Here is a 26,981-nt window from a genome sequence, read left to right as displayed (position 1 = left end):
CCCCCCCCCCCCCCGAAAGCGTGTGGAAGCTCCCTCAGGCCCCTCCGACTCACAGAGAGACCCGTCTATGGGTCCTCCGCCACCACCGCCGCCTAGGACCACGGTGTCGCCGGCGCCGGCCCAGTTTAGGACGGGGCGCCCGGAAAAGCGTGGACCGCCGGGGCCCATTTCGCCAACAGAGGCGGTAGTCCCCGGATCCGACCCAGGATCCGCCCGATCTCTTTGGGTTCTGAAGACGGGACGAACAACCATGGGCCAGGCTCTAGCGCTGCTGAGTTCCTTTAAAACCTTACAGTGCTTTTGTGCCTGTGCCTGATGTGCCTGATGCGGCCTTCAGCCTGAAAGGGTACACTACCTTTTGCACTGACATGCCAACAGACACCGTTGCTTACGGTGGCGTTCTTTTGGCTGTACACCAAAGCGTACCTACACGGCGTCTGGTGTTAAGAACAGACCTGTAAACTGTCGCAGCAACGGTGAATTTCAACCGCCGCACCATAAATCTGCTCTCTCTACTTGCCATCTGGAATTTCATTTTCATCTGGAGGACACGGTGCATCTGGCATGTATTGTTTTGCACTTATTCGGTCAAATCGTTCCAGGAGGGGGAATTAATCTGCCCCACCCGGTCGCGTATCAATTTTGACATGCACAGTGTCCTCCACGTGTTCAGCCACATTCAATCGCCGCTCCGTTTGTGCTGGTACTTGACTTATTGGGCAGCTCCAGCCCCTGCCGGCGGCCGGCGGCCGCGCCGGTGTTCCGGGCACAACTCTGGTGACCTCGCCGCTGTCGGCTGACCGCTGACCCCGGCCCGCAAATAGGGCCGACCGGGGGCGGCCTGACCTCGCCGTTCTCGAGGGTGTGTGTGGGCTTTGGCACCGACTCCTTCCGGCAGGGGCCGCAGCCGCGGCCGGCGGCGGCGCCGGTGCCGAGTCTCGGCCGTCGGTAGCGGAGCCGTCGCTGCCCGTGTCAAATCCGCCCATCTCAACACAGTGTGTTACTGCACGCTCACCTCGGCTGGGCTCAGCCGACTGAGCGTGATTCACTGCTGGGGCGGGGGGGGGGGGGGAGGGTCGGTGTGAGAGAGGTTCTTCTCGGTTCCACGTCGGTTCGATTCATGATGCCGCTGTTCCGGTGTATCAGCGCCGCTTCGTTGACGAAGCCATGGCTACCGAGGGGCAGTCATTGTGCGCCAGTTTTGGCTGCTGTGTGGCTGGTGCTCGGCCCTCACACCCCGGGGCGGGGGTGACGCGTAAGGTGGCCTGTGCGCGTGCCACGGTCGGCCTCCATGGAGCATCGGCTTGTGAGCGCGACGAGGTCCCGCTGCTCGGCGTATACGGCCGGGAAGCGTGGGCTCAGCCACGGGCTGCGAAATTGTTCAGCTGGCTGCCAACCGCCACGCGAACATTAGGCACGTGTCGCACTACAAGGCAATGATACACTATCTGCTCGGAGATGACCAGCTGAGCTGACTGTACTTTGCTGCGCAGGCTTGTGAATTGTTAATTGTTTGAATTGTGAGGCTTGTAAGTCTGCTTTCCCTTGCCCACTGTTTAATTTTGTTGTTAATCTTGACTTGGTTCATGAAAAGCCTGGACGTATTCCAGAATGTAACCGCAATAAACTTAACTGAACTGAACTGAAACACTCAGGAATGGCACGCCTCGATAAGCAATGGAACGAGTAAGATGGCAGTGATTGCATGGTAACACGTGCCACGTGCCATGGTGCCCACGTATTAAAATATAAATTTGGCCATTTTCGATGAGTTACACGTTTTTGCGATATCGTGACACCGAGACACGAAGCGATTCGAGAGTACCATGTTTCGATAGGCAATCTAACGTACAATCACATGGTGTAAGATGCGATGTCACATCTGCCACGTTCCACGTGCACACTCGCCGTGAAGATCCACTTTGCTGGTTTCGTCGGCTTTTACGTTATACGCCACGTTTGCGCACTCAGAGCATATAGCCACACGGGGCTGGTATGCCGCAATGAAAAATTAAACGGACAGTCGTGTGTTCCCACGGGTGCGTACGCACAGGCTACGTGTCATACCCACACGCTCCGCAGAAAGTCGACTTTCGTATTTTGACGGGTTTTTAAGTCTTGTGACACATTGCAGCCCTTAGGGCACGGAGTCACTGGCGAGTGGCATGCATTGATTGGGAATGGAACATTCACGTTGCATGAATTGTCATGTCTCTCGTGCTGCGTGCCACGCGTGCACGAGTCGGGAGGATACATTTGGCCGGTATCGGCCGTTTTCCTTTCCTTTCCTTTGCACCTTTGCACATTATCTCGGCAGCCAGGGCACCTAAAACCGCGATTGAAGCTGCAAAATATGGATAATCAAAATTTCTTCGTTTTTCATTAGCGCAGCGAATCAAGCGTGCAAGCGCTTTTAGATATGTGATACCACCAGATGCGCGAATCCAAATTATGCACATTTCCCGATGTTTTTCAACATTCGGGATAATTCTCCGGGACTACCTGCTGGCTGCACGCGCCTTATATCATAGCCATCGTTAGCGGTCTGAGAAGCATTAGTTTTGTGCGTTAACTATCCACCTGATGTTCAAAGGTAGATATTGAGCGGTCTGAGAGGCTGTGGTTTCGCGGGTAAAATATCCGTTTGGTGCTCAAAGATGAATGTTACTTGGCTTGGGGACGAGCTAGAACGGACTGCTCCAGGTCGTCACGGTGCAGCGCGCTCCGCTTCCGCTAGGCTTGCCCTTGATGTGTGGACGGCGAGATGCTCACTGGGTCCGGTTGAGCAGATTGTATTGAGCGGGTTGCAGCTTGGAACCCTGCTCAGGCTGTTACGGTGTGGTCTGCGCAGCAGGTCCGGCCGGGCTCTGGCTTACGTGGTCAGCTCGGTGGTCTGTGCGGCGTGACCGGCTGGTGCTGGCGCGACCAGTGTGGTCAGCTCGGTGGTCTGTACGGCTTGACCGGCTGGTGCTGGCGAGACCAGTGTGGTCAGCTCGGTAGTCTGCCGCGTGACCGGCTGGTGCCGGCGCGACCAGTGTGGTCAGCTCGGTGGTTTGTGTAAGGTAACCAGTGCCGTGTATGGCGCTCAGTGCGGTGGCGTCGGCGAACCCTCGACCCCGCTGCGACGCTTACCCGGTTTACATGGGCACCCGAGGGTAATTCGAATTAGATCGGAACCGATCATGCGACGTTAAACCTCTCGCCGAGATGCGTTTACATGGGCGAAACCGGCTTTACGTCGTATGAACGGTCGATAGTTCGGTCCCGCTTAGTTCGAATCAAGGAACGGATTATGGGCGAAAACTGCGCTTTTGAGGCGAGCTAAAAAAACAAATACCGGTACTCTGCGTATGTATGGCGAATGTCACGAACCATGGTGGGCGCGAGACGGCTTTGAAGGCGAGGAGGAAGATGGACTCCGTTGGAAAAACGATCTATACAGGACTCAGGCTTTATAGCCACAGCACAAGCCATAGCACTTGAAACACAAAAGTTGCGTAGTCAGCATTGCCAAATCTGTCCCATAGGTAGTGTTATATGAAAGTTTTCGCTAGTGGACCTGAGACATGTGAACATTGTGCATTGCAAGGAGCACGGTCACAAAAATTTGCACAAAACAGGAAAGCTGATTTACAGATACTCCAGCATATATTTCTGCTAGAAACTGTTTCTTTGATCACAGGTATTCAATCAAGAATGACAAGGAAGTGAACTGGTAAATAAAACTAAGCTGCTTCATGGCAATGGCAGAGATGATGTTAAAGTAACATGTGTTAGACCATCCAAACATGACAATAGCTCCAAAAAGTGCAAGCAAGACTACGGCTTCCCATTCTGCAATGTAAATCATGGCTTGCTGCTCTGACCGATATTATTTTGGATGAAATTTAAGATACACCTGGAGCCCGTGACACCTCAATGTTTGCTGCCATGCAATGGCTAGCAGGAAATCAGTATTTTCTTGTATTGGCCAATGACACTCACAAACTAACCTGAGAGCCTGCCCGAGACGTAAATTAATCTAACCTTGAGACGGGAAGATAACACCAAACACCGCTGACGACTGCTGTCTGTATAGATCAAACACCTAACAAGGTTAAATTACGTGAGCATTTCTGTGCCGCTCACCACATAAGGCCCTCAATAATTAGAGTACTTTTAGCAGCATGGTGTCACCTTCACCTTCTTCCCCTTTTCCATCTTGGACTTGGATTGTCTTGAGCAATGCCTTAAACCCGTGGAGAGGCGGCCGCACCAAACAAAGCTGAAATGGCCTTGACCAGAACTGCATGCGCCAGGTTTCTTTTTAGACAGCTGGCGACCGATAATTCGAACAGAGTCCCTTCCTGAACGGATGATCCTCTCACGGGAAGAGATTTCCGCCGGCGCACGATTCGAATCAGCGGAACGGCGCGTGAGTGTATACATGGACCGGATAGTTCGGATTGAGGACGGGTCTCGGCTCAATTCGAATCACAGCTGCCCATGTAAACGGGGTAGCTAACGAGCTCCCCCTCTCCTCCTGATAACCCGTACGGCGCTGTCCGGCGGCCCCCCGTCTTGTCGACCCGAGCCGGGCCGGGCCGAGCTGACACTACTGGCGTCTCCCTCCCCCCCCCCCCGTCGGACGCGTCATGCGGACCCCCGTCCCCAACGCTGTCCGGCGCCTGAGCCCCCCGCGAAGTCGAGGTGGTTGGGGTGGGCAGGGGGAGGGGGTGGACCGGCCAGATGCGCGGCGGGGCTGTCCCGCCGCGCATCTGGTCGTTTGATCTGGTTTATCGGCCGCTGTGGCAATGGCGTTATCGTGAGTCGGCCCGGCTACCACAGCACACGCGCCAAGCTGTGGCAATCGGTACGACGAAATCTGTTGACTTCCGACACTGCCTCGCTATCAGTGCCTTTGCGGGCAAGGGTGCTCAGCGCGGCTGTCGGCGAGCTGACAGGACGTCGCTGTTTGCATTGAGATTTGACGCAGCAGAAGTCCAATACACAACAAGCTTGGTTGTTTGTATAAATGATGCACGGGGGCATTCGCGGCCAGATAATTTCCATCAATAGCCCTCAGAGTACGATAACGGTGCGCACAGGATTCGTTCTTGTCACCTGAATGTTCAAACCTGCATACTTTATGAAGCAAAGCTTGCCAATCCCCATAAGGTACAATAATATCACTATCACGATCACTTTTGCATTTCGCTACAAAATTTTTATATTGTAATTCCCCTTTTAACCCTCGCCTTGATAAGGGGCCCGATGCGACCCCGTAAGTATTTTTTTGCAGGAAACTCCACCGGCATGCGTACAATCGCGTCAACATTTGTCGCAAGCGTATAGAGGATCCATTGCTCGTGTTTTGTCACCAGAAACGTGTCAGTTTGTGGTTTCGGAGTAGTGGTGGTTCCGAACCGTCCGACTCAATTTTTCGCGTAGCGTTGATAGCACGTCTCAAAATGGCCGAAGGCCGTACGCTATTCCATTTGGCGTTCAAAAGAATGGGCTGCTCTAATAAAGCGACATTATTTTGCGTGGTGTGCCAAGGTCGCGTCCGCCTTGGTGCCTCCATGGTAGCTAATTTCAGCAAAAATGAGTGCCTTCCTTTCATGCATCAGAAAACAACGAGTGGTCCCAGGTGACTTTAGGCGGAGGGCTCTGCAGCATATCGGGTCAAACGTCGGGTTTCTGGCCACAATGTACCGATGGCTTCAGAACGGTGGTGGCCGTTGGTGCCGCATTTGTGGATGGCCAAGCCACCCGATCTTTCTCTGTACCGCAGCACGCCGCACTGTACGCGTCCAAGCTCTACTAATACTAACGCGTCCAAGGTATACTAATTGTACGAGCTCGTCGCAGTTAGTATAACGTTGTGCCTGATCGAAGTTGGTAAAGACAAGTCACTCGTGATCTTGTCCGATTTCTTGAGCAGCCTGTTGGCCCTGGCAGCCTCTAACACGCCTTGTCCCATTACACAGGACATTTGAGTTCGCCTGAAAGCGTTGGATCGTATGGGTTAAACTGTCGTCCTATGTTCGATAACGAGCCATGTGAGCACCGCCGGTAACGAGCTTGCTGACGTGCCACAAAACTGGCAGCGCGCGCACCATGCACCCGCTCTCTACCTTTGCTGGCAAGGAACTTTTACTATGCCATCGCAACCTATATGCGAGGAAAGTGGCGGCGCTGCCTTGACGCCACAGTTATGAACAAGGTAAAGGTAATCAAGCGACATTTGTGTTCATGGCTGTCAAGCTCGTGCAAGGTGAGACGCGAAGAAGTAGTCCTCAGCCAATTACGAATTAGCCACACGCACGCGACACACGAAATTACCCCGAAACTCGAAATTGAACACGGAACGCGCCTCTTTAGGTTTTGCGTCACGTCGAGGCATGTGCTTGAAAAAAATTAACATGTTAAGGAGAAAAGCACGATTTTTGGGAAAATATGACCTTTGACCTGGCATAATTGTGTCAATTATTGACCAAGCAGTATGAAACTCATTATCAGCCGCGAGATCCCGTTGAGACCAATCCACTGGTGTTTCCTGGTAAGGTCATCGCCCCCCCCCCCCCCCCCCAACCTCGCCCTGTCCTTAAGGGCGGGAGGCAATCAGTCGGGGATAAATCTGATCGAATCAGAGCAGGTGTAAATGGTCCTCAATCTTCGGGTGTCTTCCCGCTTCACCACGGCGTCTCCGTGTGTAGGTACATGAGTCTCCGGCAAGTCGTCCTCTCTTATGAATCTTCGTTTTTTTCGGCTTGCTCTGTCTTCGCCGTGAAGACCGGTCTTGTCTTCAGATGTGTGTACCCGGGCAGGCGGGCTTCCTTCCCAGGTGCCGGCAGTGAAGGCCCGCCGATCCGTGCGCTCGACGTGGTTTTTCTCGACGCTCCTGTCGCTGCTTTCCGGTGAACTTTGCGCACAGGGCTGTAGCGTTCCTGGAACGCGAGGGGTTCGCCTGGCGCCAGTGCCACCACTGTTACGAAACGTTCGCGCCGGGGCGACGGGGCCCAGGAATATCACTGTCGACAAATAGATGTGAAAGAAAAGATTCTATATATTTTCGAACAGGCGACTGAGCGGGCTCATCCAGCGCAATGTTTTCACGGTCTGCCGCCCGTGGATTGCACAGTCGGAGTCCGAAGTCCATCTGATTGACAGGCGGAAACGTCTGGTCTTTTGCGCCCCGCTTAGGCGCGACCAGAGGCTTAGGCCTGACCGTAGGCTTAGACGGTTCTGGACGCCACGGAGACCCTCCGCGGCTATTGCTGAGCGGCAATTAGCCGGCATTGATGAACCCCCGCAACAGTCGGGTGGGACACTCGGGCGCGATTACCTCATCGCCGCATTCTAGGTATTAGCACCCCCGACAGTGAGCGGCCCCCCTCTCCGGTCCTCTGAAGCGCCCGCCGGGGTGTGAGCGGCTCCCTCGCCGGTCCCCGGAAGCCCCCGCCGACGGGAGGCGGCTCCCCCTCGCCGGTCCTCCGCGACCAGGGACGGTCCCAGAGGTCTGACGGGCTGCCGATTGGCTCCCCTTCCGAAGGCAATAAGGAACCGAGGATGCTGTACTCCGTGACGGCAGCGTTAGTCCTATTCCGTTCAGCCAGCAGTGAACATGTCCCACCAGGAGCTGCCGTGCTCGTGCGAGGAGATGCCGGCGCGGGCGAATCTGCCGCTGCCGTGCGAGCTACTCGCTGACGCTGACTGGTCGCGCATCAAGATGGCGGCGGTGCCACTGATGGATCGGCCCGTCTCGTGCCTCTGGCTGGTGCCGCCCGAGCTGCGCTTCCCCCTGCGGGGCGACCGCGTGTCCGATATGGCCAACAGCAACGCGGAGTTTTGGCCGGATCGGTGCGAGGCGGTGCGCCCAGCGATGTGTTGGATGCACGAGCAGACGCTCATCACCACGGCCAACCAGTTCCTGACGGCCCGAAATCCCCGCTACTGCGACTCTTGCTGTCAGTTCTGGGGTGAGTAGTGTGTTCCGGCTCGGCTGCCATGCCTCCGGTTGTGGAGCGGGTGTGATGTCTGCGCGTCCGTCTAAAGCTGCAGAGTTCACGCGGAGCCCCTCACGAGTTGGCTCCAGGCTTGGGGGTTGTCTCCCGACCCTACCTCCAGCTGTGGGATGAGTGTGCTTCTCAGACTGAAGGCTCCGGGTTCTGGAGCGAGCGTTGTGTCCGCCGCCAGGCCGCTTCCGGGCGGCGGTGAGGACTCTACGCTAACCGCTCCTCTCTGGTTTCCGTTGCTGGACGGGCGGTGATCTGACTGCTCGCCTGCGTAGAATGTTCAAGAAAAGGATGTATTCATACCAGTGGAAGCCGTTTTCGTTCATCACCAAATTAATTTCACTTCCATAGAGCTATTGTTGGTACATTGTCTTTGGCTGACCGAAACAATTATTTTGCTGTGGGTCCGCTTTGATAGGGCACCAGGTGTGTGTCATTGCAGCGAGGCACGGGCCATATGTTGAGCACGTGGCAGTAGATTAGCAACAATGACAACGGCTGTGAGGCGATGGCTGTGAAGGCCGACTTGGCTGGCTCATGATACAGATGGCCAGGCATCAAAAGCTGTGTTTCTATGCTGTGGCAGCAGCGAACCGTTTTACGTTGATATCGTGATAACCTTTATTCCATCTTTCTGAGCGGTAGCCACACTGCCACAAAAACAATTCGCGGACAGTGGTGTTTGGGGAGTATCTGGAAGCAAATGTGCTTGGTCAGTCGAAATGGCCATTGCAGCCAGCGCGCCCTTAAACTCTTACGGGCAACGAACCTCCCTTTTGCGTGAAGTTTTCAGAAAGAACCGCAGTTCTGTAAAAGTTGCATCTCCTCTGTGTTCCTATGAAAACTACCAAATACAAATATCTAATAGGTGGTGACGCCATCAACCTGGGGTTTCTTACATTGCCCATGAGTACAACTGTGGTGTAACATGCAAGGGGTTTAAAGGGAAAGACGTCCTCATGATTTTGAGCAAGGACTCCAGAAACGATATGTAGATAAGGTACGGAAAACTTAAGCACAAAGATGGAATCATTCACGAGGGACGAAGGACTGCTCGTTTTTTCTCATCTGCGGCTATTGAAACAAGTTGTGCCACTCTCGCTCTCTTATAAATCGGAACACACATATACATCAGCATGCCAGCAAGAAGGATTTGCACAACAGTGCAGAAAACAAAGCAAGGTTTTCATAAGTTGACAAAACAAATTGTGTACGGCGCACATCACCGATTACACTCTTAGATAGTCCATTATTGAAACATCTCAAATGAGTAAAATTGGAAACAGATATCCGTCAAGAGTGAATTAAGATTTAATACAGAGTACTTGAGCAAGAAAACTAATTGATATGTCTCAGCTAACGGAGAGCTCCAATCGCAGGCGAACGAGCGCATAACAAACACAAAGTACGGCGCAAAATCAGGGGAAATAGGAAGCTGAATAAAATATGCGGTAACAAATCTCAGGCACGATACAACTACCAACATGCGACTGATCATAACAGTGCATGGACTTGAAGGGCAGAAGTATATACTATTTGACAAATAACTAAATAAGTTGGTAATAATTGCTGAAGAAGCACTCAAGTTTTCAGCACTATGAATGTCGCCATGTCACGGTGCAACAGATAGTTCCTGAAGCTAGAAGTTGAAAACCTGGCTAGTTTTTCCTGGTCTGCTTTCCTGGTAGCTGTATGCCCACCATGCCCTCTTGTGCACTGCAGCCATGCACACTGAAACGGACAGGGAGAGGTGTGATACAGAAATCAACTTGAGGCTGTCTTGATTGATATAATATATTGAAAGAAACGAATACAATGCTCAAAATTGGATACCAGTACCCAATTTTGGGGTTTTGGCTTAATCCATGAGTACGGCTACCAACATGCGACAGATCATAAAACGCAACATGTAGTTAAAGCGGAACGGTGTGCCGTTGGACAAATATCTGAAAAAGTTTGTGATAATTGCAAAACAAGCAATTAAGCTTTCTTTGCTGAAAACGTTATGAGTGTCTCTATGAGTCTGCAAACATCAGGCGGAAAACATCACTCTGGCTTATTTCTGGCGAGCTCCTGCCGCCATACGCCCGCCACGCCTTCGGGGGAGGGGGGGGGGGGGAAGGGGCTGCCACGTACACTAAAATGAAGAGGGAGAAGGTTGAAACAGAATTTGACTTTTGTAGAGTTCTTGGGTGATACAAACAACATATGCTCAACTGTTTCAATGTGAGTATTGCGTTTATTTGTAAGTTGCCCACGATGCTGTACATCTGCAACAATGTACGAAAAACACCATTCACTTTCAAGTGATCTCTGCAACAAACAACAAAGCAATCACATCTGACCCTGGTGATGGCAGGCCAAACTGAAGCCGGGGTGGTGAGCCTCGCTGGCTCCTTGACGGCCCTGGGTTGTCCGTCTGCAACCAAGTTTGGGCCAGGTTTTACATTGATGCTGGTGCGTCAAGCTTTGGTGCGTCAAGCAAGATAGATGAACAATGTTAAAGGTGGCAAAGAAAAGCTATTTACATTCAAAGGATTTTTAGGTACACATCACGACATTCTCCATCCTGAAAATTATGTAATGGGGACATCGTTTGCACATGACATTGGGTGGTTACTACTCACCGTGCTTGCCATACGCCTCACAGAAATCAGAGGCGAGAATGACAACAACAGGGCTGCTGTGATGCTTCGGTGCATCCGGCCTGCCTTGTACAGTACGTGCACCAGAGTTTTCGTGAAATCATAGTTAGGTGTCAGGTTTTGCGGGTAGCATATTATGACTGTTTTGTATTAGGTGTTGCGTGCTTATATTAGGAAAGCGCAATGCAAAGCACATGAAATACAAAAGTGTATACCAGTGGTCGAATTCATACAATATTTCACCACACCACGAAGCTGCTTTTCATGTTTCTTGAATGCTGAGAGCATGCGCAGTGGTCTGCCGCCGAATAATTAATGCCGCTGCCAAAATAGCGCAGAGCAATCATATTTTCCTAGAGCGTGGTGTAGCCGATGCGTATGAACTGACCAGCCTTACTAGGCATCTAAACCCATGCACCCGCAGCCCTCAGCTGAATGTAAACAAAAAAACATCAGCATAATGGCCGCCGCCATCGCTGCGTTCGCTTGCTGCTGGCAGCGCTGACAAGCGACATCCTCAAAAAGCTATTGGCTAGAGTTAACAATGCCCTCTCAATGATGTCGATGTGCTTTGTGGTGTGATCGTGCGGGTGTGCGCTCTCGCTGTCTTCCTAGCTCCACGTCTGACTGGGTGTCTGGGGACGTCACGTGACCGCGGGTCTCCCGATTCGCCGGGGGTCTAGGGTCGGCCGCTGAGGCAGGGACCCGACACTAGCAGGCGCCAGTTGGTTTTTGGACGAGTCCCGGTGAATGCGCGCTACGTTCTCTTACGTGCTTAGCAGTTAATCATGTTTTGGGGGCTACCCAATAACTTTGCTCTACCAGCGCATATTTGGGGGTCGTGGGAATATTTCGTCAGTGGAGGTGAATTTGTAGAAACCAATGACATCAAAATTTGTAAATCGAACTTCCCGAGCATCCTGCGTGCACAGCCAAAAATTCCAGTTCGACTAGACACACTCTTTAGCCCCAATCATCACCGCTCCCGGGGCGGTAATGGTGATTTAGCTCTCGGGCTAGAAGGCACGCTGACGTTGCCTGCGTACCTGACCTGTGGTTTGGTCGCCTGCGCCACAGGCCCGAACTGGAGCCTGTTGTTTTGTCCACGATGCCGAGTGGTCGGCGCATATCCGTGCGTATTGTGGTATGGGGTTTGCTGAAATAACCCTTACGTACAAGGGCCGAGTGGCGGCATTTCGTCTATGCCCCGCCCACATCCCAGTTCTATACACACTAATTGGGCGCCAGGAATAGCAGCGCCTCCGGCGTCGTGGGGTGGGGGACAGCGTGTGGTGTGGGGGTCCGGCGGCTCCCCCTGGCCAGCCGTGTCCGGAGCAGGGTCCGGCGGTGGGCAGCGATTGGCGGCAAGCGGGGGTTGCACCGGCCGCCGCCGCCGCCGCCGTCTGTTTGTGCGTGGGTGCGGCAGCGGGCGCGTGTGTCATCGACGTCGACCGGCCGTCACCGCCGACATCTCAGCACGATGTCGGCCTGGCCGTGGGAGAGGCGCCAACGCGGCATCCTGCTTCACATGACGCGCATGATCACCCAGCTGTTCACGTCTCGCGGCTGGCGCCGCGCGCCATTCGTCTGCCTGTGCGGCGGCGACTCTCTGCGCTCGGGCCAGCTCGTGCTGCTGCGGTGGGCGCCGGAGCGGCCAGGCGACGCGTTCAACGCCAACGACGGGAATGCGCAGCGGACGGCACGCGACGAGGTGCTGTTTAGCCGGCGCTGGCACTTGAGCCGGTACGTACAGCCGGGCGCGCCGCCGGTGTACGAGTGGTGGAGCTACGGCGAGTTGAGCAGCAACCGGCCGAGGGTGCCGTTGCGGCCCGAGGACGAGGAGCCGATCTCGGCGTTCGGTCGGCTCGACGGCCGGCCGTGGCAGCTGGAGACGCTGTACTGGTGCGGCGCCGCTGAGTGCGAGTGCACGCGCACCCGGTGGCAGCAGCACCAACGGTTCACGTGGCCGCCGCTGCGGGACCCGTGGTGGCGGCTGAGCGACGAGGCGCGCAAGACCGGCGGATGGCGGACATCACCCACCGCCGGCATGCTGCCCAACGACTGGCTCGACGACGACCAGGTGCGCGCCCTGGTGGCGGACCCGGACTTCGGCTACTCGGAATGGCAGGAGCACGACGAGCGACGTGAGTTTTCAATTGCACGGCGCCGATGCGTCTTGGCTGGTCTGGCCATCGGCGATTGCCTGGGGGGCGCCCGGCCGGGTGAGGACGGTCGGCTGGCCCGTGCCCATCTCCATCGGCCTGTCGTCCAAGATGGCGCCGGCTGGCCGCCCGCCGCATTTTGGGGCTGCTGCGGGGGCGGGGGCGGGGTGTTCGTGGCCGGCGATGTATGGCTGGGTGGCCGTGGTTCTCAGCTCAGCTCGAGCGGGGCAAGACGACGCTGCGCGGCGGCGCTTGTCGGCTGAACAGCGCGTGTCATGTGGCTGCCGGATCGGTTGTCTGTCCCGACTGACTTGGGTGCGCTGGAAGCTGTCCGGAAGCGTGGGTTCGTTGTCTTCCCGTCGCGCCCTCAGCCTCCAGCGGCGAGTATCGCACGAGCCGCGTCTGTGACAGCACCAACCGCCTTGCTGACCAGACGCTGCTCCGGCGGCCGGGTGACTGCGGTGTGCAGTCGACCGCTGCTGAACAGAGCGGCCATGTCTGTGACTGGGCTGCCATACCTCCGGTTGTGGAGCGGGTGCGATGCCCGCGCGTCCGTCTAAGGCTGCAGAGTTCTCGCGGAGTCCCTCACGAGTTGCCTCCAGGCTTGGGGGTTGTCTCCCGACCCTGCCTCCAGCTGTGGGATGAGTGTGCTTCTCAGACTAAAGGCTCCGGGTTCTGGAGCGAGCGTTGTGTCCGCCGCCAGGCCGCTTCCGGGCGGCGGTGAGGACTCTACGCTAACCGCTCCTCTCTGGTTTCCGTTGCTGGACGGGCGGTGATCTGACTGCTCGCCTGCGTAGAATGTTCAAGAAAAGGATGTATTCATACTAGTGGAAGCCGTTTTCGCTCATCGCCAAATTAATTTCACTTCCATAGAGCTATTGTTGGTACATTGTCTTTGGCTGACCGAAACAATTATTTTGCTGCGGGTCCGTTTTGATAGGGCACCAAGTATGTGTCACTGCAGCGAGGCACGGGCCATATGTTGAGCACGTGGCAGTAGATTAGCAACAATGACAACGGCTGTGAGGCGATGGCTGTGAAGGCCGACTTGGATGGTTCATGATACAGATGGCCAGGCGTCAAAAGCTGTGTTTCTATGCTGTGGCAGCAGCAAACTGTTAAACGTTGATAGGATGACAGCCTTCATTCCATCTTTGTGAGCGGTGGTCGCAATGCCCCGAAAACAGCTTGCGCACAGCGGTGTTTGAGAAGCACGTGGAAACTAACGTGCTGTGCCAATCAAAATGGCACTTCGGAGTCACCGCGCTCATGCACACCAATGGAGAACAAACTACGGTTTGGTGCTAAAAAACTGCATGAAATTTTCAGAAAAGCTGCTGTTTTCTAAAAGCTGTGCTGTGTAGGTTTGTGGGCACTTGCTTCCAAACTCCTGAACTAGGTGTGCCTCTCATGCAAGATTCGAATTTGGGAGCATGCAGTCTTTCGTAGCCTAGTGACGTGGGAAAAGGGACATGTTAAAGCTGCAAAATGGCTGATTGGCATAGTCTTTAGTCTTTTTTCCTGAGTGGTGTTGCATAGACACCATACCTGCTTATTCGGATGGAGAAGAGGGGATACAATCCTATCGTGAACCGTAGGGCCCGATGCGCTCATCCGGCCACGCGGCCCGGTGCGCAATCCAGGGGTCGGGCCGTTTCTGAAGGTCTTGTGCTCAATCCAGGGATCGGGCCATTTCTGAAGGACTCGTGCGCAATCCAGGGATCGGGCCGTTTGTGATGACAAGTGTCGGACCTCGGCAGCTAGAGCAGCTGAAGGGGTGAAGGCATCTGCTCGGTTCAGGTCAGTGGCCATTCCCCAAATCTGTAGGCGATCTCGAGGTTGTTCGATCCATAGGTGTGGTGGTGATCGATCGAGAAGCTACCATCATCACGGTTTCCAGCATTGGCCCCGAAGAAAACCTGCTTCGGCTCATGCGAGCAAGATTCGGTCATGGAAGCTGCATAGGCGAATTAATATCATGGCTTATTGCGACTAGTATTGATTCAAATGTTTACTTTTTTGGAATATTGTGATGACAGTCTTAGAAAGGTAAACCTATCACAATTATTCCATTTCTAGGTTATAATGTTCGCAACTTCCCGAGCCCAAAGTCAGGCACCTCTCAAACCATGCCATTTATAAGATAATAGGGAGCGGGCGGGCAAACTGAGGCATTCGCTTCAGTTTTGCCTTCATCCACATAACGACACTAGTCTGATGTGATGTGATAGCAAGATGAGTGCTATCATATTGCTCATCTGACGCCGTAAGGGTTTCTTAGTAGTGAATAAGAACCCATATCATGGAGAATTTCGGACCTAATAAATTGTGTCGTTCACAGCCATAAAGAACATGTACCATTGACCATGTCGGCCGGCGGGGCTGGGGTCCGCGCCCATCGGTGGCGACCCGTGCCCTATCCCCACTGACCACCCCTCTGTAGAAGCTCACATCGCTTATGGCGGATCGCGGGCGACTAGACACACTGCCTGGTGTCGGACGGAGCGGTGTCGGAGCACAGGATCAGGGCAGCGCGGCGGGTATCTGTGGATCGTCCGTAGCAGTGGCGTCCCCCACACGTCTTCCAGTCCCTGCCGGCGTCCGGTGGCGCGGTGCCGGACGGCGGTGCCTAGAGCTTGGCCTCCACTGCCCGGTGCGTGGCGCCTCCGAAGCCCCTCCCCCGCCACCCTCCCAATCTCCGGTCTTGAGCTCCGCTCCACCGGCCCGTGCCGACGGACGCATCGGCTGAACACGACCGCCTGGGAACGGTCGGACCAGGGTGAAGCCCGATCGCGCACACCCACTGTAGTGTCTCGATCGCTCGACGTGGGTACTGAGATCGGGCGCAAGATCCGGGATGTCTCCTGTCCTTTTCCGTTCGGGTGCATCAATTATTGTTGCCGCACCGTGGATTCGGTGTTTCTGCTGGGTGTTCTGCTTTCGTTCCGTTTAATCGCTCTTCTAGCGTAATTACACAGAATGACAATCGAAGCCGGCGCGTCCTCATCCCATTGCGCGTCCCATCAGTATCATCACCGCTCTCCGGGCTAGGTGGCACAAGGATAGAAGACCGACACGCTGACGTTGCCTGCGTACATGGCCTGTGGCATGGTAGCCTACGCTACAGGCCCGAACTGAGGCCTGTTGTTTTGTCCGCAAGGCCGAGTGGTCGGTGAATATTCGGCGCGTACTGTGGTATGGGGCTTGCTGAAATAACCCTTACGTACAAGGGCCGAGCGGCGGAGTTTCATTTATGCGCCGTCCGCATGCCAGATCTATCCGCACTCGATTGGGCGCCAGGAATAGCAGCGCCCCCGGCGTCGTGGGGTGGGGGACAGCGTGTGGTGTGGGGGTCCGGCGGCTCCCCCTGGCCGGCCGTGTCCTGGGCAGGGTCCGGCGGTGGGCAGCGATTGGCGGCAGGCGGGGGTTGCGCCGGCCGCCGCCGCCGCCGCCGCCGTCCGTTTGTGCGTGGGTGCGGCAGCGGGCGCGTGTGTCATCGACGTCGACCGGCCGTCACCGCCGCCATCTCAGCACGATGTCGGCCTGGCCGCGGGAGAGGCGCCACCGCGGCGTCGTGCTCCACATGACACGCATGCTCGCTAAGCTGTACACGCGTCGCGGCCAGCGCCGCACACCGTTCGGCTCTCTGTGCATCGGCGAGTCTGCGCGCACGGGCCAGATGGTGTTGCTGCGGTGGGCGCCGCGGCAGCCAGCCGACGGGTTCAACGCCAACGACGAGGATGTGCAGCGAGCGGGCGCGCGGGGCGCGCCGGCCCGCGAGGAGCTGCTCTTTAGCCGGCGCTGGCACTTTTGCCGCGACGTTGGGCCGGGCTCGCCGCAGCTGCTGGACGAGTGGTGGAGGTTCGGCGAGCTGGGCAGCTGGCCGAGGGTGCCGTGGCGGCCCGAGGACGAGGAGCCGATCTCGGCGTTCGGTCGGCTCGACGGCCGGCCGTGGCAGCTGGAGACGCTGTACTGGTGCGGCGCCGCTGAGTGCGAGTGCACGCGCACCCGGTGGCAGCGGCACCAACGGTTCGCGTGGCCGCCGCTGCGGGACCCGTGGTGGCGGCTGAGCGACGAGGCGCGCAAGACCGGCGGATGGCGGACATCGCCCACCGCCGGCATGCTGCCCAACGACTGGCTCGACGACGACCAGGTGCGCGCCCTGGTGGCGGACCCGGACTTCGGCTACTCGGAATGGCAGGAGCACGACGAGCGACGTGAGTTTTCGGTGGCACGGCGCCGATGCGTCTCGGTTGGTCTGGCCATGGGCGATTGCCTGGGGGGGGGGGGGGGGGGGCGCCCGGCCAGGTGAGGACGGTCGGCTGGCCCGCGTCCATCTCCATCGGCCTGTCGTCCAAAATGGCGCCGGCTGGCCTCCCGCGGCATTTTGGGGGTGCTGCGGGGGCGGGTGCGAGGCGGTCTTGGCTCGCGACGGAAGGGTGGGTGGCAGTGGTATGTCTTATGCGGTGTTCGGAATCAGAACGTGCGCAAAATCCGCATGACATAGTCCGCTCTGCCCAATCCGAAGTATTATCACGATTCCTCGGCGCTGCCAGTCCTGGCGCCGTGGTCGTGCTGCCAGGTGGCAGCACTGGCGGCAGGTCTCGCATGACACAAGTCCGGGCGGTCCACCCCGTATTACCGCCACGCTTCGTTCGCACCGCCGCCGGTGGCGCTGTTGTCGTTCCACCAGGTGGCAGCACTGGCTTCGGATCTCTCGCCCGTCCCAAGTCACGTGACTGGGGCACGGCGTTTGTTTACGGTCATTGTTTCCTCCCTTCCTAAGAACTGGTCGCGACATAAACCCGCATCCATGAACAGCGAGCGGATCTAGGACCGCCCGGTGTTGATTTTGGACCAGCCGCACTATTCATAGCCAGCCACTGCTGGCTCTCGAGGCCGGTTGTTGCTTTTCCTGGAGCTCTCGGCTGGTAGCTGGCAGCTGCCGGTTTTGACGTCACGTGTTGAGTGACCTTCCCCGCTGCCTGATGACGTGCGGAACGACTTACTCACCGCGTCACTTCATACCCGCCGGCCAACATGTTCGTGTTCTGAATCAGCTTCATCGAACGATGATGTATGATTTTGCTGCCTGCTTGGGTGAATGTGGGTAGAGACGGATCATGGTGCGCGCTTTAAGACCGATTAGCTGCAGATTAATTTTTCCTCGAATTATACTTCCGGTCATGTTTGTTTCCAAGCATCTATCGCTGCCTCATATATATATATATATATATATATATATATATATATATATATGTATATATATATATGTATATATATATATATATATGTGTGTGTATATGGCTGGTTATAAACATATATTCATTGTAGTTGATGCCGGGAACGCCTTACGCGATGTGGCACGCTTAGTTGTGTGCCAAATGTGTCCAATCACGTTATCACTGGACCGGGCGCTCCCTCGGTGGATAGCGTGTTAACCGCGCGTGTCTCGGGCTTCAAACACTGACTGCTCCGCCGTGGGTGCGCGGGAAGCTGCCCGTAAGCGTGGGTCGTTGTCTTCCCGTCGCGCCTTCAGACCCCAGCGGCGAGTATTACACGTGTGGCGTCTGTGACGGCACCGGCCGCCTCGCTGACCAGCCGCTGCTCCGGTGGCAGGGGTGACGGCACCGGCCGCCTCGCTGACCAGCCGCTGCTCCGGTGGCAGGGGTGACGGCACCGGCCGCCTCGCTGACCAGCCGCTGCTCCGGTGGCAGGGGTGACGGCACCGGCCGCCTCGCTGACCAGCCGCTGCTCCGGTGGCAGGGGTGACGGCACCGGCCGCCTCGCTGACCAGACGCTGCTCCGGCGGCAGGGTGACGGCACCGGCCGCCTCGCTGACCAGACGCTGCTCCGGCGGCAGAGGTGACGGCACCGGCCGCCTCGCTGACCAGACGCTGCTCCGGTGGCCAGGGTGACGGCGGTTTGCGGCCGACCGCTGCCGAACGGAGCGGCCACGGTCCCGTTACGGCCACAATCGCGCCGATCCCTCGCGCCGGACGTTTCGTGCTCGAGTTTCGCCCGGGCGCGGGCCGGTCGCGGCCGCGTCGATTCCCGCAGCTCTGGGCACCGGCGGTCTCGCCCGCCGCCGCCGGTGGGCGCCAGCCGGTCTCGTGCGCTGGCAAATCCGGCTGCTCCAGTCAGCTGGGGGTGCCGTGCTGCTGCCTGTGCAGCCGGCGGCCCGACGACGGCAGTTGGAGCGCGACGCTCGCGGGGCTGAGAGAGGCACAGGAGGGCTGACGACACACAGGCTCGCGGTGCTTTTTCGCTCGTCACGCCGCCGGCGAACCATCTGTCAACCGAAGAAGAGGAACGAGACCGCTGTCATCGTGAGAAGAGAACCAGCCGCTGCTGGATCTCCCGACCCGGACACCTGTCAGTCAAGACTCGTGGTTGAACACGAACTCGGAGCGTACGTGCGCAGCAGGCGACAGAGACAGTAGCCAGCGATGGGCTCTGCCGAGCTGGAGGCGATGGCGGGCGCCGGCGGCGGCGCCAAGCCGCGCCGCCGGCGCCGCTGCCCGCCGAACGTGATGCGCGAGTACCGGCCGCCGCCGCCGCCCGTCAACAACGCTGTGCGCGGCTGCGCCTCCTCCGACCCGGCCACCGTCAGCGAGTGCGACTCGGCGGCGCTCGATGACGCCGCCTCCGCCGCCGCTGCCGGCGACCACCTGCGCGCCGGTACGTGGGCCACCCTGGGAGCGGTGCGGGCACTGTGCCGCCGTGGCGGACCGCCGGGGACGGAGGACGGATCGGCGGCGCTCTGGGAGCGTGACGGCCGACTGTGGCGGCCGCCAGGTGGTTGGCTGTACAGGTCGCAGGCGGGCGCGTGGATCGGCTCGGTGTTGATCAGCTGAAGCCGCCTGCAGTTGCCTTTGCTGGGACTAGTGGTCCGCTGGCTGGTGCGCGTGGTGCGCTGGCAGGACGCCGGCGCGTAAGGCACCGAAGCACCGGCCGCCGCCACCGGCCGGTGCCTGGCGGACCGGCCGTGGCGCGTGCTCGCCGGAGGCCAGCCTGACCGGTTTTCTGTTGACGTTGCGGCTAGGGCAGGGGCCTGCTGGGGGTGCCCGGGCGGCCGCGTTTGGGCCGAAGTGGTTCTTGTCGCCTGTTATACCTGTCAGAGACTGGTCCACGTGGTCCGAGGCTTCACGCACGCTCCATATTGCCGACTCCGTTCAGACGTTAGCGACGTTAGTAGTATTCGTCTGCATGTATGTGGTCGAGGCTGCCCTGATGCATCAGATCGTTGTCCACGAAAGCTGCACGAGCCGCAGCGATGCTCCCCGGGTCGCTCCGGCTGGCCTCCGGCCGGCTCAGCGATGCTCCCCGGGTCGCTCCGGCTGGTCTCTGGCCGGCTCAGCGATGCTCCCCGGGTCGCTCTGGCTGGCCTCCGGCCGGCTCAGCGATGCTCCCCGGGTCGCTCTGGCTGGCCTCCGGCCGGCTCAGCGATGCTCCCCGGGTCGCTCTGGCTGGCCTCTGGCCGGCTCAGCGATGCTCCCCGGGTCGCTCCGGCTGGCCTCCGGCTGGCCTCCGACCGGCTCAGCGATGCTCCCCGGGTCGCTCCGGCTGGCCTCTGGCTGGCCTCTGGCCGGCTCAGCGATGCTCCCCGGGTCGCTCCGGCTGGCCTCTGGCTGGCCTCCGGCCGGCTCAGCGATGCTCCCCGGGTCGCTCCGGCTGGCCACGCCGCCTCGCCTGTCGGCGCCGGCGGCCGGCGCCTGTTCTGGTCGCGCCATGTACAGACGCGGCCGAGTTCAGTCACCCCGGCGTGTCCGTCTGGCGCGCGCCGGCGCTGCCCGGCGCGCGACACGGCGGGAGCGGCCGGCCGGCGCCCGACTCCGCCCGGCTGGCCGGCCGGCGACCCACTTACGGGCCGCGCGGCCGGCCAACCTCTGGCCGGTGCTTCCGCCCGGCGACCGACCTGACCCGGCTGGCTGGGTGACCTCGCCTGACCCGGTCAGCTGGCCCAGTCATGCCGGTTATCCTGGCGTGACCTGGTCAGTCGGCTGCACGCCCGGGCCAGCGTGGCAGCGCTGGCTCGGTGTCTGCACCCGCGGGTCGATGTGACGGCGTACGTGGCGTCAGTGTGTCTCGCGCCGCCGGCTTCCATGGGTCATCACCGCACGTAGGGGCTGTCGTATGCCGATGTCTCACCCAACTAGCGTACCGTGGGCTGACGCGTCGAGCCTGACGTTTTGAAGTACCTGATCCTGTTTTCGGAGGCGTCGACCGTTTTATCACGCAGATTGCACGCGTGTTGGTTTGCCCCATTTTCACGGCTAACCGATAAGCGCCGCCCAACGGAGGACGGAAGGCGCGTCTGTTCCTGTCGCTCGTCCCAATGAAGTGTGTTTCGTTCCCGGTTAACCGGCGCCTCCTTCGTCGCAGGCCTGACCAAGTCGACCACCCGCGACAGCAATGGCAACCAGCGGGTGCGGACGCCGCTCTGCAAGGAGCTGACAGTCAGCCCGGACTATGTTCGCCCGCACCGGCTGGACGTGCTGCTGGACATGCCGTCGGCGCCGCACGACACGCAGCAGAAGCACGCCTGGAACGCCGACGACCGCAGCCTCAACGTCTTCGTCAAGGTATGTCAGCGTTGGGGCGGCAGGGTCAGGTTTGGACGGTGACGGGGCGGGGCAGGGAAGCGCAGGCAGGACGGACGTGACGGGGCGGGACAGAGCAGGGCCGGCTCCCCGTGTTGGGGCCGGGCGCTCGCTGTGGAGGCCCGAGCGCAGCGTAGTGACGCCAGCCCGGTCGTGTTGCGGGATGTGTGAGGCTGGCGCCTCGGTGGTCGTCCGATCCGTGTCAAGGCTGGGGAACGGGTTTGTCGCCGCGGCGCAGCCGTTCTTCCGCTGACAAATGGTGGCAGAGGCCGCGTCCGATCTGGACCTGGCTCAGATGACGGGGCGGAGCGCCCATTGGCGCCAGCTTAGCAAGCATGCGTGCTCTCCGGGTTTGCGTGCGCTGGTCGCTGGGTAGCAGCTTCGTGCAGGCTGACAGCAGCGTAGCGTTACGCTCAGGTGTGATTGCAAGTCATGCGAGATTACTAATTTTTTTTTTTAAACCCCTTACCCAGATACTGTTGGTTTCTGTTTATGACAAACAACACGTCCATTTTTAGTTTCGCATCTAGCTCAATTTGGGGCCAAACGGACACTCCTTTTTGGGGCACGCGGAGTACGTAACAAAGCCGTTGGGGGTTTCGAACATCGCAAGCACTGCGTAACCAGGAAGGTAGTGAGATGAGAAAGGGATAATAATGCGTAGCATATTTCATGGACTGCCCCTGAAGCAGGGACAGTCATTTGAAACGCCCCTGAATCCCAGCCCTCAGGGTGAGGCACTGTTAGCGTTCACCGGTTTTCCGCGTTCACGGGGCGCGACGGCGGGCGGTCGTCGCTCCCTCCCGTCAAGGTCTCTGTGCAGCGGCGGCCGCCCCCGCGTCCGGCTCGGTGTGGCTGTTCCCTCCCCGCCGGCGGGCACCGACCCGTGTCTGGCGTGGCGGGCCGCTGGCCCCGGTCTGTGACGGCCACCGCGCGCTCCGGCTCAGGCCGAGCTCACACCGGACACGTTGTCGCCAGAGCACGGCTAGTCCGCTCCGGCTTGTTGGTACGCCCGAGTGGCTTCCCAAAAAGCAGCCTGTTAGTGCCATAGCTGTGTCGTTCCTGGGAGCGAATCGGCTTAATTTCCCGGACGGCAGCCGATTGGACGCTCTTGCGCATTGTGAACTACTGGGCTTACTTAGCCGGGCTCACCAGGCTTCGGCAGCCGGCTCCTGGGCTGCTCCGGTGGACTAGATCGGGTGCAGGGCGCGATGTGCAACGCGGGGACGAACGTGGCTGCGGTCGGACTGAGGCCACGCCTCGGCCGCCAGCGGCGCGACGGCGCGGCTGTCGACCTGAGGGCCGTGCTCTTGTCCGGCCCGCCTCCTTCCCTCACTCTCTACTCCCCCCCCCCCTCCGAAGGTTACCCGCTGTCTGGTGGTCTCGCCGCCCGGTCAGCCGGTCCAGGGTGACCCGCTGTCTGGCCTGTCTCGTCGCCCGGTCAGCCGGTCCAGGGTGACCCGCAGTCTGGCTGTCTCGTCGCCCGGTCAGCCGGTCCGGGGTGACCCGCTGTCTGGCTGTCTCGCCGCCCGGTCAGCCGGTCCGGGGTGACCCGCTGTCTGGCTGTCTCGCCGCCCGGTCAGCCGGTCCGGGGTGACCCGCTGTCCGTCTGGTCCACTGTCCGGTCAGCCGCTCCAGGGTGACCCGCTGTCTGGCTGTCTCGTCGCCCGGTCAGCCGCTCCGGGGGTGACCCGCTGTCCGTCTGGTCTCGGTGCGCTGCCGGCGTGGGACGGCCGCAGCCCGGGTCGTGATCCGTGTCATGGCCCGTGAGCGCGCGTGCTCCGGTCCGGATGTGATGCAGCCAGGGTGGATGAACCGCTCCACCGGCCGGCCGGGACCGGTTTGTCAGGCCGGTCGGCAGGCTGGCCTGGGGCGGGCGGCGCGCGGCTGGCGGCCGGCCGGTCACGGGCCGGTCGGCGGCGGCCGCTGGCCTGGCTTGCTGGCCGCAGGGCACGTGGTCCGGCCGTCCAGGCGCGGCCGACGGCGCGCATGACACTGAAATGCCGGTCGTCCCTGATGACGAGCGACGCCCCGCGGTCCTCGCCGGCCGCCTCGGTCCGCGACCCCGGTCCTCACGGGGCTAGCCACCTGATTCGATCCGGTCATTCTCGAACATTCTCGGTCGCTTCCTCAGAGGCTAACTTGTTTTCAAGGTTTGTCTTGCTTTCCATTGTTTAGCTCATGCGATAATTCATTTTTGTGATCGTGTATAATGCTCAGACATGAGGTGAGGTTCCTGGAAAATGCTTCAATATAAAAAGTTGTAATGTTGCGGTCTGGGCGAGGAGAGGGCAGGTGCAAACAACTTATCCGGGATGGTAGCTGGGTTTCCACGTGGGAGCTCGGGTGCTTTGCTGGCTGGCTTCTCTCCTGGGGCTTTTGTGACAATCGCACGTCAGCGCTCCACAAAAGCTGGTGTGACGGCAGCGCAACTAGAGGCGAACCCGCCGGCCCTCGGATTCTTCTCCGCATATGGGAAGGGCCTCGTGCTGCGCAGTTGTAGTTGTTCCTTGTTTGAAAGATCGTGACGTCATGTCACGCCAGTCTGGGCTTTGTAAGTTCCATAGGAATTACGGGATACGATCTCATCTCAGATTTAGTTTGTGTTTTCCTGAAACCGAACACGACTCCCTAGGCTAATGATGACGTGACAAAAAGGATTGCAAGTAATCGGGGCTCCTTTTGGCATTTCCTTAGCATTTTTCTGTGGACGAAGCGAAGATATTCTCACGATTATAAGGGAGGTAAACGAATGACAGGCTGCTTTTCCTCGGATTTTGGTTCATGTTGGGACAGTTTACCGAGCAGCATGCATGCTTTAGTCTGTGGACCATTGTTCAAAAGCAGCAACATCACCAGTGACGTAGATTGCTTCTGATGGGGCCATCTTGTCCGATATGTCAGCAACTTGGTATGCTATGGGTCAAACCGATAAGTACTTTCGTTTGTATGCGTCGTTTTCGTTTTTAAATTCAGCATAAGTTTTGTTGTGCCCAGTGGGCCCAATTTTCGTATTATTATGCTACAGTTGGTAGTGTAACATACCCGTTACTGAAGTAGTGTTTAGATACCGTTAATGTCGCGTATTATTGTTAGATATACGTGATGCATCATATACCTAATGCAGAGCGCATCCAAGAGGGCGCCGGGAGTGTAGACCCCACTTATATATAGATAAGGGATAGATAGATAGTTTGATAACTGTAAATGTAAGTTAATTCTCGCGATCGACGTTGCTGACGTTTTTGACATAAGCTACGGCTACCTTTGATTGTTGAAGGCAACGGTGATGGTGATATCGGTTGGGCTTCACCGCCGTTGAATCAGAGGCTGTACGCCGCTGGCCGTCTCCGTCAACAGCGCGGTGTGTTTCGTCATGTTGCCAGTGCCCGTTCACGTCGTCATGTTGCCAGTACCCGTTCACGTCGTCATATTGCGTCACGTTGCTCTCGGAAGCGTTTGTTGCTTTTGCGCTGATGACCGATTGTTCGTTGAACGAGACGCGCCGCAGGGCCGATACCGGCTGGGGCTGAACACCAGGCGCCGGCGACGGGCAGGTAAACTGGCCCAATTTCTGGCCCGAGGCGGCCTTCAGCGCAGCGATCGCGGCTGGAGCCAAGTGTTGCGGCGACAGCCCGCATCTGCTATCAGCGCCTTGGCCAGGAGGCAATTGCCGGGCGCGGTGCACCCACTCACCGGGCTAGTTTGCGCTGCGGGCGGCTGATTGCGTGTGGCCCTGGCAGCTCGTGCACGCGGAAACGGACCGGACTTTTGTCCTGGCACAGGTCGCTCACGCCGTGGCGCGCGGACAATCATCGCTGTTGTCACACCTGTCGCTAATCAAAACATCGCTCTCTAGAGTCGCGTGTTATCGCACGCACAATCTGCCTTGCGAATTGAACGTGAGTGGTTTGGTTTTGTTTGTCCGACAGGAGTCCGTGGATTGGCTGCTGGTTAGCGATGACCCTGGGATGGCTTTGAAGCCGTTTTTGGTTGCTGAAGCAAAAGTGGCTTCTGTCAGCAAAGCGTCACATGTTAACCGCTGGCTGTCCTTTTGACTGCCTCGCAGTGATTGCGCAATTCGTATGCACGTTTTCTGAGCTAACCGAACACAGGCTGTCTGTCAGCGCCACCGAATTCCGCAATGTCTGTATCAAACACCGGTCGCCCACATCGCGCCACTGAGAAGCAAACTTTTCCTTACATTGTGTAATGTTGCCAGCTGCTGTTGCCACAAAGACCGACCATGCTCCGTGCTTGGGGCGGTACCGTGGATGGATCGTTCGGCCCCGCGGGCGCCCCGGCCGCCGTCGCCGCCGCCGCGAGGGCGGAACGGCCGCCCCTCCCCCCGCCCTGGCCGCTGCCGAATGACCGAGCCCAAGGTCGCGGCCCCACGGCCCGCCTGTTTTTGCCCGGGCGCTGGCAAGGCGGCCGGCTGCAGCGCGATCTGTCGGCGCGCACCATTCACAGCGTGGCTGAGGAGACGCTGCCGGTGGCGGGAGGGCAGCGCGGGCGGGTCGCTGCGGCCTCGGCGTCACGGTAGCCGCTCGCAGCGTGGCTCTTTGTCCTCGCATGTGTGCGGTGGCGTCGGACGCCGGACCGGCTGCCGACCGTCGAGTGTCGGTTAGACGGGGTGGGGACGGGACGGGACGGGCGGACAGACGGCTGACTCTCTGGCCGAGCAGCTAGGTTGGGCCGCTCTTGGCGACAGCTCTCCATGCTGCGGCCCGGCCGCCGCCGCCGCCGCCGTCGTGGCCTCCCGCCTGGCGGGCCGCCCGGCGCTGCACGTGACCTTGAGGCGGCCACCGCCGGCCGGCGCGCGCTGAGGTGACCACGGTCGGCCGGTGGCGCCGCGGTCGTCTCCGCTGTGTCAGGTGCCCCGAGGAGCGGCCGGCGCCGCGTCACGGCGTGGCTGTGACCCTCAGCGGGCCCTGCTTCCGCCGGGCCTGCTGTGCGGACGGCTCGTTCGCCGCGCACTCTGCGATCGAGCGGCGTCGCTCTGCGACAGCACAGCTCCAGGAATCGCGGCGCCGCGGCCGGTCCAACCGTTGATTGAAGTGACGTGCTGCGTTCGTGGGGTTCATGGGGAGCGCTTCCAGTACCTGACTTTGTTGCCTTACACGCAACGAAAACAAGTTCCGTGCACCGGTCGTTGTTTCGGGAACACTGGTCACGTATCGCTCCTGCAGTGACCAGGCTAGAATTTGATTTGGCCTGAGTCATGAGGACGGTGCCGTCGGCGGCCCACGTTGTTTTGTCACTCAGCTGTGCTGTGACGTCACGAGCGGGCGTGGCGTCGCCGAGGAGCCGGTTTTAGAGAGGCCCGATGGCTGCGGGCGGGGAAGTCTGTGACGTCATGAGGCGGGCGGCCTGCTCTTGGAAGTCGCTCCCCCGGGAGTTTCATCAGGGCCCACGTCTTTTTCGGCGACGTACTCACCTGTAGTTGTAATCTATGACGCGACGAAGGCTACGTCACACGCAAGCGGCTGTACTCCAAGGCGTAGGAACTGCTGTGACGCACTTACCTGTGACGACATAGGTTGGGGATGGCGCTTTGCGGTGTGGAGCGGGACG

At 58.7% G+C, this 26,981-nt stretch overlaps 1 protein-coding gene across 3 annotated transcripts in view; it reads left to right on the top strand.

Moving 5' to 3' along the window:
* gus (splA/ryanodine receptor domain and SOCS box containing gustavus) overlaps nucleotides 1-26,981 on the top strand; it is a 49,129-nt gene that overhangs the window by 17,863 nt on the left and 4,285 nt on the right. Inside the window, exons 1-2 of one of the 3 annotated variants that reach the window (XM_037234297.1) lie at nucleotides 16,720-17,021; nucleotides 21,190-21,389. In XM_037234297.1, the coding sequence (XP_037090192.1) occupies nucleotides 16,925-17,021; nucleotides 21,190-21,389 (297 nt within the window). In that variant the 5' untranslated portion in view covers nucleotides 16,720-16,924. Of the gene's footprint in view, nucleotides 1-16,719; nucleotides 17,022-19,012; nucleotides 19,486-21,189; nucleotides 21,390-26,981 lie in introns of those variants that run through there. The other 2 variants (XM_037234295.1, XM_037234296.1) reach the window with 2 other exon arrangements.

Source organism: Pollicipes pollicipes, unplaced genomic scaffold (genome assembly GCF_011947565.3).
Source record: "Pollicipes pollicipes isolate AB1234 unplaced genomic scaffold, Ppol_2.1 Scaffold_7231;HRSCAF=8579_pilon_pilon_pilon, whole genome shotgun sequence".
NCBI lineage: Eukaryota > Metazoa > Arthropoda > Thecostraca > Pollicipedomorpha > Pollicipedidae > Pollicipes > Pollicipes pollicipes.
This window is presented reverse-complemented; position numbering and strand designations above follow the sequence as displayed.